The following is a 13,539-nucleotide window of genomic DNA, read 5'->3' on the forward strand; positions in this document are numbered from 1 at the left end:
TACACTTGCACATATTCTTTCGTTCTAATGACAAAGGGCCGTGATCCCGCGAGGGTGAGCTAGCTAACCCCAAAAACTTGAAAGGTTAACGGTCAAATTTAACTTTTTGTAAAAGATTAAAAGCCAAGATGTAAACATTAAACCGAAGTTAAAATTGAGTTTAGCTATGTACTATTCTTGTATGCCTTGAAGTAATTGAATTATACAAAATGGAATGAATGTTTATATAAAGACCTTTGATTATATATGGCAAATATAATTTGGTCCAATATATCAGCTTCGTTTATTATGAATTTGTAGCATGAAACCTCCATTGTTTACAGATTTGAAATGGCATAAGAAAACCCAAAAGTGCTAAGACAGATCCTGGGGAATTAAGATGTAGCAATTTATCATAAAGATTTTTTGGAAATCCATCGATTGAACATTACAAAACATTCCTTCGGTTTGAACTCTGGAGCCGTGTGACCTCCTCCTTGCAACACACCACACTCCATTACAAATCATTTTCTTCAGGAAAAAAAAGTCATAACTCTATTTGCACTATTCTTGCCTTTACAGTTGCAAATGTTAAGTTATTTCCATATTCTCTCGAATATCTGCAAAAAGCAAGCGAAATTTAAGCTCTTACACATATGGGAAACAAAATCTTTATATATATAGTCATAGCCTCACCCTGCAACTTGATCATCAACAAACCATGGCCTCCAATCATCAACAATGGACAAATTCAAGGACTTAATCCATGATTCGGTTCCAACGTAGGGAACAAGTCTGTCATGATCACCACTGTAAAGAAATCTACAATCAGCAATCACTCATAAAAAGAGAGCTTTAACCAACGGTTCTAGGTATGCGACCTGTATATTAGAGCCCTGTAGCCCTTTGTATTGAGAGATAAATGATAGTCTACAACACTCCCAACATCTTTATCATAAAGTAAGCTTTCATTACATCTTATCCATTCTCTGATTGTTCCCTGGTAAATCAATGTCCGGACTGAGTTAATCTAACTTAGTGTCAGTAAAAGGGGCATGAGAAAGAGTAGTAATATAGTTTACCTTTCTGATACCAAGTGCTTGCTGGACACTGTCATCAGATGCCCAAATCTTGCAAAGGTAAGTATTGTAGTTCTGTATACGGTTTTAATCAAATATAAAGTATTAACATAAATTTATGGTAAGACAGATTAATTAGCAAGTGACAGAGACATTTACTCGACATCCGAATTTAGGGTACTCGGCAGGCGCCTGCAGGCAGTCTTCTTCACGTGTTTCTAGGAAGTATTTCCTTTCATTGACCGAACTATCCGGTGGATCAAAGTCACTAGGGCACTCAGGCTCCAGGATATGTGGCTTGTTTATGTGGGCAATGCACTATGAAAATAGTGAAACTTTGTTCTTTACTATTCCGGTGAGATGATATACTGAAAAGGGTAAACTACATCATCACTAAATTATGAATAATTTTTCATTTGTCATTTAACTAAAAAAAAGTTAAACTTTGATCACTAAACTATTCAAAAACTTTCATTAAAGTCACTGAGCTGTTAAATTTTTTTTATGTTCAGCTAACGAGCTCTAAATGACAATTCGACAACTAGTATGGTGGATTAGTACCCATAGACGAGTAGAACAACAAATATTAGATCCAAGTTAATGTAACAGTCAATGTTGAAGATAGAAAAGAAAACTGTTTGAATTTTGATTTGCAAATTCATAAATAGTGACATCTAATATTGTTTCATGACAAAAAATTGAATTGTAGAAGAAAAAAAAGAAATAAAAGCTTTTGATTGGTGCAGACACTACGAACAGAGAAAACCAACATCGATTTTAATAGCTCAGTGACTCCAATGAAAACTTTTCAATAGCTTAGTGACTAAATTTTAACTCTTTTTAGCTAAGTAACAAAAACAAAAACTTAAACTATACTTTTCCATAGTTTAGTGACTAATGATGTAGTTTACCCTAATGGAAAAATAAAAGAGAACAGGTTCATTTGCTTGATTACCTCTGAGATAGCTTGAAGATCTTTTGCACATATTACATTACTCATCTCCACTTCTACGTATTCTTCTTTACAATTCCTTTTGGCTGACTGCAAAGAGAAGTGCTCAATGAACATATAAACATACAGTTTTATTGACAAATCACTTGCAATTAAGGGTTTAGTCCATTGACCTCATAAAGTTCATCAGAGATAAGTGCCATACGATTATAAAATGGGATTTTTGAGTTGTCATCATATTTCAAACCCGTTGCAGGATTACCGACCAAATACCCCTGCAACAAGTGCTAAAATCAAAGACTCCATAGGATGGCATAAAGTGCAAAAGTCATCAAGAAGTTCTCATCTTCGATGCCTAAAACCGTGACATTGGTCCCATTAAAAACAATATAAGCTAAAACATTAAGTTTAAAGTGGGGTAACACACTCTTACCATCTGATATTGCATGAACAATGATGGGAACAATTTTCCCAGCGTATGAATCACCAGCAATATAGAGTGAGTTTGTGATGAACTTGGGATGACTTTGCAACCATTGAACAGACAAGAAGAAATCGTTGAAAACATTTCGTTTTTAAGTTAAGACTATTCACAAGTATCAGTTGTCTTCACCTTCCTCAGAAAATTATACACATCATTAGCAAACCTTTTATCCCCGGTCTCAAAACCTTGCAATGTCGTTGAATAAGAAAATCCAGTGCCAACAGGTGCGTCTAGGAAGATTATATTTGCAACCTGAATAGTTATTGATGAAGTTGGTTCAGCATGCAACAAACTCGACAGCATGCAGGCCATGAAGACCAAGTCATGCAAGAGCTGCTGATGCAAGCTTATTTTGTTTATTTTGTAATTCCTAGTCAATGAAATGTAATCTTAGTTCATTTCTAACTAAGTTAGGTTGTTGACTGATGTAATTAGCTTATGTATGAACTGTAAACACAACTTTGTATAAGTTTACAAGCCAAAATTTCAAGTTTCCATGTAATTAGTGGAGGTAGGTGATGTTTAGGTAATTACTTACTGTTTTTGACAAGCTTAGTGCCTGGTTTATGTATTGGCATTGTGCCATTATGCAATTCATGAATGAAGTTCAGTTTGTTCATCAATTTTTCTCTTCATTTTTCTTAGCTTTTCTTTCTTTCTCTTGCTCGAATTCTCTTGTTTGCTCAGCAAGTCTCGAGACTTGCTTGACAAGTTTGCACTGAATCTGTTAGTTTCAGTTACAGCACCAACAATTGGTATCTAGAGCCTATTTCTTAAGGGATCTGTTACACAAATCCATAGCTTCATCAAGCTTTTCACCAGCTGCACCTCAAGTCCTCAATGGAGAAGGCTATCACATATAGGTGGTCAAAATGAAGACCTACCTGCAGGCTTTCGATTTGTGGGAGGTGGTCAACTCTGATGTTGAACCAGAGCCACTTAGAGCTAATCCAACAGTGGCTCAGATCAGGCAGCATGCTGATGAAAGGACCAAGAGGCACAAGGCTATGTCTTGCATCCAAAACTCAGTGTCTGATGTGATTTTCACAAGGATTATGGCCTGTGAATCACCAAAACAGGCCTGGGACAAGTTGCAGGAAGAGTTTCAAGGGACAGAGAGGATAAGGCAGCAACAGTTGTTAAACTTGAGGAGAGATTTCGAGAATTTGAAGATGAAGGAAGAAGAAACTGTCAAGCAATATTCTGACAGGATTATGGCTGTGGTTAACAGCATCAGGCTCCTTGGAGAGCAGTTCAATGAAGCTAGGATAGTGGAGAAGGTTATAGCAACTCTGCTTGAGAGGTATGAGGCAAAAATCTCATCTCTCGAGGACTCAAAGGACCTGTCCACCATCTCCCTGACAGAGTTGATCAATGCTCTATATGCTCAAGAGCAGAGGAGAGCAAGCAGACTGGAGGAGCATCAAGAAGGTGCCTTTCAGGCAAGAACAAATACTGCCTACAAAGGCAAGAAGGCTTGGAGAGACAAGCCAAAGAATGATGCTGTAAGGAGAGAAGTTCAGACTTGCAAGCACTGCAGAAAGGCTGGTCATTCAGAAGAAAAATGCTGGTTTAATCCAGATGCTGTGTGTCAGCATTGTAAGAAAAAGGGCCATGTTGAGAGAGTCTGTAAGAGCAAGGACAAATCAAGGCACAATCAGACTCAACAAATGAAAGCTGAGGCTCGAGTAGCTAAGGAGGACAGTGACCAAGAGGAGCAAGTCTTTGCTGTGTCATGCTCAGCTGCTCAGGAAAGGTCCTCATCTGGTTGGCTCCTAGACAGTGGATGCACCAACCACATGACACCTAATGCTGCAATCTTCAAGTCTTTAGACAGAAGCTGCAGAACTAAAGTCAAGATAGGAAATGGTCATTTTATTCAAGCTGAAGGCAAGGGTGATGTGTTGATATGCACCCTTACAGGTAGCAAAGTAATTTCAAATGTGCTGTTGGTGTCTGAAATTGACAGAAACCTGCTCAGCATAGCTCAGTTGCTGGAAAAAGGTTATTCAGTTGTGTTTAAAGACCACCAGTGCCAAATCAGTGATCCAAGTGGATCCAAACTGATGGTAGTCCCCATGGCTGATAAGAGCTTTGTGGTTGACTGGACAAAGAAGTCAGACATTGCCTATACAGCCACTTCAGATGAATCCAAGCTGTGGCATCAAAGACTGGGACATGCCAACTTCATATCGATGGCCCGAATGATCAGAGAAGACCTGGCTGAAAACTTTATCAACTCAGTGGACCATGATGATGTATGTGAAGTATGTTAGCTAGGAAAGCAGGCCAGACTCCCATTTCCCTCGAATCAAGCCTGGAGAGCCTCTGAAAAACTCCAACTGGCGCATACTGATGTGTGTGGCCCTATAAAGACTGAGTCATTAAGTGGAAACAGGTATTTCATACTGTTCATTGATGATTTCTCGAGATATTGCTGGATTTACTTCTTAAAACAGAAATCAGAGGTGGCCACTGTGTTTTGGAAGTTCAAAACTGCTGCTGAGACTGAAACAGGCTGCAAGGTGAAGACCATAAGGTCTGATAATGGGACTGAGTACACCTCAGCTCAGTTCCAAGCCTTCTGTGATAAGGCAGGCATCAAACATCAACTTACCAACAGATATACACCTCAGCAGAATGGGGTAAGTGAAAGGAAGAATAGGAGTTTGTTGGATATGGCCAGGTGCTTGATGATTCAGAAGAATCTGCCTAAAGCACTATGGGCAGAAGCAGTTAACACTGCAACATACATTCAAAATAGACTTCCAACCAAGGCTTTGGATCAAAAGACCCCATTCGAGGCCTGGTTTAGCTTTAAGCCATCACTGGCTCATCTGAAGGTCTTTGGATGCATCTGTTATGCATATGTACCTGCTGTTAAAAGGGACAAATTGTCTGAAAGGGCTCGACCTGGTGTTTTGGTGGGGTATAGCACTGTTAAGAAGGGCTATAGGATTTTAGATCCTTCAACAAACAAAGTGTCAGTAAGCAGGGATGTGGTATTTGATGAGAGGTCATGTTGGAACTGGGAAAGACATGAACCTGAAGAAGTTTCTGAAGAACTTGCAGCAGACCAAGCTGAGCCAGACCAAAATGTCCCTGAAATGGATATTGATGATGAACCAATCAGAGGAACAAGGTCATTGGCTGAGATTTATGAAAGGGCTCATGTAGCCATAGCTGAACCAAGCAACTTTGAAGAGGCTGAGGCTCAGCAAGGGTGGAAGCAGGCAATGGCTGAGGAGATCAGCATGATTGAGAAGAACCAGACCTGGGAATTGGTTGAAAGGCCAGTCAAAAGGAAGGTGATTGGGGTGAAATGGGTGTACAAAGCCAAGCAGAATGCTGATGGTACCTTGAACAAGCTGAAAGCAAGGCTAGTTGTCAAGGGGTTCAGTCAGAGGTATGGCTTGGACTACCTGGAGACCTTTGCACCAGTGGCTAGGCTCGACACCATCAGACTGCTGATTGCCTTAGCAGCACAGCTCAAATGGAAGATCCATCAACTTGATGTGAAATCAGCCTTTCTAAATGGTTTCTTAGATGAAGACATCTATGTTGAACAACCACAAGGGTTTGAAATAGCTGGCAGAGAGTATATGGTCTACAAACTGAAGAAGGCCCTATATGGATTAAAACAGGCTCCAAGGGCTTGGTATAGCAGAATCGATGGCTACTTGACTGATCTGGGATTCGATCGAAGCAAGAGTGAGCCAACACTGTATGTCAAGAAACAAAGGACACAAATACAACTCATTGTGTCCCTGTATGTTGATGATCTTCTAGTGACAGGAGGAGATCGAGTAGTGCTGGCTGACTTCAAGACCAACATGCAGGAAGTGTTTGAAATGTATGATCTTGGGGAGATGTCATATTTTCTTGGAATGGAGGTGTCTCAAGTATAGAATGAGATATTTTTAAGCCAGAGAAGCTTTGCCACAAAGATTCTGACCAGGTTCTCCATGCAAAACAGCAAGGCAACTAAAACACCTGTTGCTGTTGGAGAAAAACTATCGAGCCAAGGTGATTTTAAGAAAGTTTGTGAAACAACCTACAGGAGTCTAGTTGGTTGCTTGCTATACTTAACTGCCACTAGACCAGACATCATGTATGCTGTAGGATTGCTCTCAAGGTTCTTGCATTGCTGCAATGAGAAGTATTTCCAAGCTGCAAAGAGAGTGCTGAGATATGTCAAAGGCACTTTAAACTATGGTTTGAAGTACAGCAAAGAAGGAAATCTGAAGCTGGTTGGCTACACTGATAGTGACTGGGCTGGCTCGATAGATGACATGAAAAGCACCTCAGGGTATGCTTTTAACCTTGGTTTAGCCATGTTTTGTTGGAGCTCAAAGAAGCAAAGTCTAGTAGCTCAATCTACTGCTGAAGCAGAGTATGTGGCAACAGCAAGTGCTGTCAACCAAGCCATATGGCTAAGGAAAATATTGGCTGACTTGAATGTGCATCAAGAGGAAGCTACTGAGATCTTCTGTGACAACCAATCTGCAGTAGCAATTGCCAAAAATCCAGTGTTCCATGGAAGAACAAAACATTTCAGCATCAAGTTGCATGTTGTTCGAGAAATGGAACAAGCTCAGGAAGTAAAGCTGATCCACTGTAATTTAGAGGATCAACTTGCAGACATTTTAACCAAAGCCCTTAGTGTCACAAGGTTCGAATGTCTAAGAAAGAAGCTAGGTGTTTGCTCCATGCAAACCAAGGAGGAGTGATGAAGTTGGTTCAGCATGCAACAAACTCGACAGCATGCAGGCCATGAAGACCAAGTCATGCAAGAGCTGCTAATGCAAGCTTATTTTGTTTATTTTGTAATTCCTAGTCAATGAAATGTAATCTTAGTTCATTTCTAACTAAGTTAGGTTGTTGACTGATTTAATTAGCTTATGTATGAGCTGTAAACACAACTTTGTATAAGTTTACAAGCCAAAATTTCAAGTTTCCATGTAATTAGTGGAGGTAGGTGATGTTTAGGTAATTACTTACTGTTTTTGACAAGCTTAGTGCCTGGTTTATGTATTGGCATTGTGCCATTATGCAATTCATGAATGAAGTTCAGTTTGTTCATCAATTTTTCTCTTCATTTTTCTTAGCTTTTCTTTTTTTCTCTTGCTCGAATTCTCTTGTTTGCACAGCAAGTCTCGAGACTTGCTTGACAAGTTTGCATTGAATCTGTTAGTTTCAGTTACAGCACCAACAGTTATAATGAATGAGTAAGTAGAAGTTGCTAAGCATGAGCTATTATTATAGTATAGAATTGTTGAGGGACAGGATCCACGTCTCCTTTGAAGACTTCTCTCGGAAGAGCTGCTTATCCCTCAACAAGAATCATGAATGAATTAATGATATCACCTTTGTCCATGAGTAAGGGTTGAGAGCAAAAGTTGGTAAGCTGCCATTATACTCCACCATGTTAAATTGCAAGGGCGCTAAATTAACATCATTACACATGACTATGGAATCTCCTGTCGGTGATACTAAACACCAAAAATAATCAGAGATTTTACCTATCTCGAAAAAAAGACCAGAGAGAGCAGAGCAACCAGGGCCTCTAGTGAGCCATAGGATGAGAGGATCTTTTGAAGGGTCACGTTCTGATTGAATAAAATAATAGAAAAATTCCAGATCTCCCACCCCTATGTACCTGAAACACAATGACTAATCCTTGATAACATGATTCTGAAACCAGTAATATTAAAAATCACAGAAGGAAAGCATAAGCATAAGTGGATGAATGAGAAACTCACCCAGTTTCAAGCTTGAAGGGAAGTGAAGCAAAAAATCCAGGAAGAGACCTGATGTCTGAAAATGAAACCACATGCCTATTCCAAACCACAATGAAGACTATGTAGTAAAAACATAGTAACTGGGCATACTTTGAAAACATCCTCCCTACTTCCTACTTCTGTGGTTCACTTTCTATTAACATAAAAGAGCTGTCTTCGGGAAAGTATGAGCTCAAACTTATGAAGACATTTGAAATGGGATAAATCACTGCTTGAAATAATGATGATAAGCCTGTTAGGCTGTCACCGCGTATAATATTTTGATGGGTTGGATCAATTATTTGTATCCAACGAATTGACTAATTTTAGTTGACTTATAATCGATCTAATCCAATCGATTTAACTTCGGTTAATTAATTATTTTTTATATATGTAAAAGTAAAAGTAAGATAACATGGCTACTGCCCATTACAAAGTTAATTTATCCATACTGCCAAATACAAAAACAGAAACAGACAATAGACAATAGACAAGAATAATTAATGTTGTTTAAATTTTGGTTAAAATTAAATTAATCGATCAAATTAATTTAATTCAATTAATTAGTTGATTAATCGATCTAATTTGATCGAAGGCCAGTTAATAATTTTTTGAAAATTTGGCTATCGATTTTGTCGAAACCATTTTTCTTTAAAATGGCTGTCGACTTTTATTTAAAAACGGGAATAGAGTCGCCACCAATCCTTTTTATTTAAGCGTGTTCGGATCACCTAGAAATTTGGTCGTTTTAATAAAATATCTCGATTTACTAAAACAACGATTTTTTTGGCCTACAAAATTTGAGAAAACGGGTTCGGGAGTTGGTTACGTGCGAGGAAGGATTAGCACCCTCGTCACGCCCAAAATTGGTACCAAATTTATTAATTATCGTCTTAATGTCGAAAGTTGAAAAATTTTAAAAGAAATTTTAAAATACGATCCCTTTTTATGAATGTTGATTTTAAAACGCTTGAATTACATTAAAACGAGCATCAAAGACCTACTTGTCCCTAAATAACAAAATGCCACATCTTGTAAGTTAGGATGCGACGTTCGAATCTTCGGGAATAAGTTTGCCTTTAATTTTTATCGAAACTTCGTGTATTTTGGAATCTAAAAGGATATTTCGCTATTTAGGTTTAACAAGAAAATCGAAACTATAACGCCCCAATTTTCGGGAATTCTGTGAATGTTGGCATAGGTTTAATTATGTTAGTGGGCCTCTAGAAGGCCCAAGCTTAAGATAGAACCCGGCAATTTTAGTTAATTTTTGTTCCATAAGAAAAAGGGGGTGAAATTATGAAATAAAACCTATATGAAAATGTCTGAAAATGCTATAGGCTAAATTGAAGTGGCCAAATAAATAGGAGTGCAAAATAGGAGGATTTGCATGACAAACCTCCCATTTTACATGAAGTGGTCAGCCATCATGTTGTTGTAGACAATATGAGCACTTGATATCCATAATTCATGGTACAAATTGATAATGGGTTAGGTAAATATTCCATGATAATGGATTAGGTAAATATTCCATGATAATGGGTTAGGTAAATGTTCCATGATAATGGTTTAGGTAAATGTTCCATGATGAGAATTTCATGTATTTTGTATTAAAGAATTAAATGGATGAAATATGAAATTTTATTAAAAAAAAAGGGGGGTGAAAAGAACAAAGTTTTGTCCATCTTTGTTCATCATAGCATAAAGTTAGAGAAGAGAAAGGAGAGGAGAAAGCTCTTGAATGTTCGGTCACTTGGGGAAGAAAATTGAAGGTAAGTTCATGGTAGTTTGCTTCTATCTTGATGTTCATGAGTTCTTCTTGATTCTACCTTAACTCTTGAAGCATATTTTGGTTTTTGGTTGTGTTGTGAGCATTTGGTCATGAATTAAAATTAAGGAAATGGTTGTTGTTTCATGTTCTTTTGATGAAAAATGGAAGATATGTGAAGTTGAGCCAAACAAATGAGCATGCATGTGCTTAGATGCTAAGGGGAAAAATTGGCTAATATGTTGTGCTTTAAAATGATGAAATGGAGATTATATACTTAAGTAAAATCATAGATATGTGATGATTGATTGGTGATATACATGTTTAAAAAAAACATGCATGCAAGTTATGTGTGAAAGAGTGATTTGGTAATAAATTTGCTTGGGATAGCAGCAGTAACGTGAATTTGGAAAATCACCATAAATTGTGGGAGATGAGTTAGAAGCTGAATAAATTATGTAATTAAAGCTTAATGAGTCTATTTTCAAATGAAATAAACGAGAACATATTTTGAATTCTGTACAATGAGAAATTTGATTCGTAATGAAGAGTGGTCAGATTAGTCAAACAGTGAAATATAGGAAACTTTAAGAAAAATCTGGTATTGATTGGCTAAACCAAAAATTCTGAAAATTTTATGGATAGAATGTGACAGCCCAAAGTTGACCCTAGTCGGGAAGTAGTTTCGGGACCGCTAAACCGAGTCACCGAAATGTTTGAATGTGATACTTATTGTCTAGAATATGTAATTATGAATGTGTGAAAATTTCAAGCTTCAATTTGGTTGATTTCATGTGAATTTAGTCAATAGGACTTATGTGAGAAAATTCTAAAATGTGATAGGTCAATGTGTGAGGACCTATTAGTGCATGTGGACAAAGGGGGGACTTGCATGTCAAATTCCCCCTACTAGTAGTGGCCGGCCATGACAAGCATGGTAGACTAAGTTTGATGGCCAAGACATGTCATAGACATGTTTTGTTGGTGCATCATGGGTGGAAAAAAATAAAATAATAGGCATAGAAATTAAATAATGAAAAGGAGTTTGATGAATACATAAAAAAAAGTGTGTAGTTGATTCTTTCCCCCCCCATTGCCGTGAGCTAAAGAAAAGAGAGGAGAAGATCTTTGTTCATCCTTTTCTCACCTTCATTTAGCCTAAATTAGAAAGAAAAACAAAGAAAAAATTTTCTCATCCTTTGGTTCATCCTTGGCCAAAAATTTTAAGGAGGAAAGAAGAAGAAAGGTGAAGAGATTCGGCCATGCATGTAGCTAGGCTAAGGTATGTTTGATGATGTTCCATGAGATGCATGCATGTTTTAGTTGTTAGCTTGAGTTCTACCTAGCCCATGGTCTAAATCTTGCTATGTGATGGAAATGGCACTTGACCATGGATGCATCATTCTTGGTTGGTGTTTGATGTTGTGGTGATGAGGCATGAGGATGAGTTAAGATTCGGCCTAGGTGGAGGTTGTGTTAATGCCATTGCATGCAAAATATGAAGCTTGTTAATGATACATGTGATGATGGCTTGATGATTCTTGAACCTCCTTTTTAGCATTTTTGTGTGAGCACATATGTGCATTGGTTGCTATATGGAGAAGAATCGGCTAGCAAGATGTGTGCTAAGGCCGAATGTAACTTTGCATGTTAATGAGCAATGCATGTGTTAAATTGATGAAAAGGGGGAGGATGCTTTACTAGTGTGTATATGTGTGTATTAAGTGTTGAAATCGACCCCAAAAATAGACATGCATATTCGGCCAAGGGGAAAGAAATTAGCTAATATGTTGTGTTGATGCATGATTTTTGCATGTATGAGACTTTAATGTCTAATGTATAAATATGGGCTAAGTGCCTTGTGTTCATCTTTTTGATGCCTAAATGATGAAATCATTTTATTTGTTTAATTAAGCTCAAGAGCAAAGGGGAAATAAATCCGATAAAGGGGAGGAAAAAGTGGTTGAATAGCTAGCGGAATCGTTCGACAACACCCGAGGTAAGTTCTTGAGTAAGAGAGCTTAAATTACGATGTGATTAAATCATGCTCTATGTGTGGCTACTGAGCCGAATGTGCAAGGACGATATGTGCCTTGTGTTTGAGTTTCGCAAATGAAAATGAAATATGAATGTGCCATGAATTATTGTTAGATGTGCATGATTAATTGAATGCTGTCCGGGCTAAGTCCCGAAGGCTTTGTGCTAAGTGAATATATCCGGACTAAGATCCGAAGGCATTTGTGCGAGATACAAATTCCGGGTTAAGCCCCGAAGGCCTTTGTGCGAGATACTAAATCCGGGTTAAGTCCCGAAGGCATTCGTGCGAGTTACTAAATTCGGGTTAAGTCCCGAAGGCATTCGTGCGAGTTATTAAATCCGGGTTAAGTCCCGAAGGCATTGTGTGAGATACTAAAACCGGGCTATGTCCCGAAGGCATTTGAACGAGGAGCTATATCCGGTTAAATCCCGAAGGTACGTGATTTGGTAATGAATGAGCTTGCTGTAAAATTCCAGCGAATACTCGAAAAACATCCCAATATGGGGAAATGTTACGTATGTGTTGAATTTAATCGAGCCCTTACAAATAAATGTTCGCTCAGTTGATAAACGAGCTACCGGCCTTCGGCTAAGTTAGTCTATTGTGTATGTACATAAGGGTTGTTAATGTTGTGAAGCAAGTTTGATATCGGTAAATTGCGTATTATGAAATATTCCGTTTAGCTAAATGTGTGTTATTCTTTGTTTATGCTGGAATTCCTTGCTCAAAACTTACTAAGCATAAATTGCTTACTCGTTACACTGCTCCTCTGTTTTATAGATTTTTGGTTCTCCAGCTATCGGACTCGGGATCTTGAAGTCGAAGTCGCCCACACTATCAAAGGCTCTTTTGGGTACTATTTTGGTTGAATTTTGATATGGCATGTATAGGACTACCCATTGTTGTTTTTCGAGTACTTTATGAAATGTATAAGTGTACAACCATGCGAAAATGGCTTGTAGAAGTGGAGTATGGCATTAGACCATTCGTGTTTATGAATGTATAGATGGTTTCATGATGTAACTATAGTTGGAATGGAAGTGTTGAGCAAATGATCAGCCATTGGAATGGCTAAGTATGATCATATGTGGGCATATGTATGACAAGGCCCTAGTTGGTCCATGAAACCCCGAAAATAGGTAAGGTTTACTTTGAAAACAGAGGCTGACAGCAGCAGTGGTGTGGATTGGAAAAATCACAAGAATTCGTAGGAGTGGAATTAAATAGTGAATAAATTATGTAATCGAACCTTGATGAATCTACTTTCATATGAAAGTAACGAAACAATCATATGAACAGTACAGTAAGAGATATTCAGGTTCTTGTGGAACAGGGCCAGAACAGTTTCTGGATTCCCTGTTCCGAATTTGGAAATTCACTATAAATTGACCAGAGATAATTAGGAGTCATACCATATATGTATGGATTCATCTCTGATTCTAGTTTCCATAGAAACATA

At 38.0% G+C, this 13,539-nt stretch overlaps 1 protein-coding gene across 1 annotated transcript; it reads right to left on the bottom strand.

The window, feature by feature from the left end:
- Positions 1-221: 221 nt before the first annotated feature.
- On the bottom strand, positions 222-8,547 carry LOC107934544 (serine carboxypeptidase-like 13). Its single transcript, XM_041078602.1, has 14 exons — positions 8,257-8,547; positions 8,017-8,153; positions 7,862-7,938; positions 2,624-2,746; positions 2,444-2,546; positions 2,334-2,365; positions 2,184-2,285; positions 2,014-2,100; positions 1,212-1,376; positions 1,062-1,133; positions 861-979; positions 676-789; positions 554-599; positions 222-476 (listed from the first exon to the last, which is right to left on the bottom strand). The coding sequence occupies exons 1-14, from the start codon at positions 8,394-8,396 to the stop codon at positions 393-395; spliced, it is 1,401 nt and encodes a 466-aa protein (XP_040934536.1). The 5' UTR covers positions 8,397-8,547; the 3' UTR covers positions 222-392.
- Between the last annotated feature and the right edge of the window lie 4,992 nt (positions 8,548-13,539).

This window comes from Gossypium hirsutum, chromosome A10, assembly GCF_007990345.1.
Source record: "Gossypium hirsutum isolate 1008001.06 chromosome A10, Gossypium_hirsutum_v2.1, whole genome shotgun sequence".
NCBI classification, from domain to species: domain Eukaryota; kingdom Viridiplantae; phylum Streptophyta; class Magnoliopsida; order Malvales; family Malvaceae; genus Gossypium; species Gossypium hirsutum.

Excerpts from the sequence above, each read along its gene's own strand:
- LOC107934544 (XM_041078602.1), bottom strand. The coding sequence starts at position 8,396 with ATGTTTTCAAAGTATGCCCAGTTACTATGTTTTTACTACATAGTCTTC. Across the intron at positions 980-1,061 it reads AAGCACTTGGTATCAGAAAG|GGAACAATCAGAGAATGGAT; the intron begins GTAAACTATATT and ends TTGATTTACCAG. Across the intron at positions 600-675 it reads GTTGATGATCAAGTTGCAGG|ATATTCGAGAGAATATGGAA; the intron begins GTGAGGCTATGA and ends TGCTTTTTGCAG.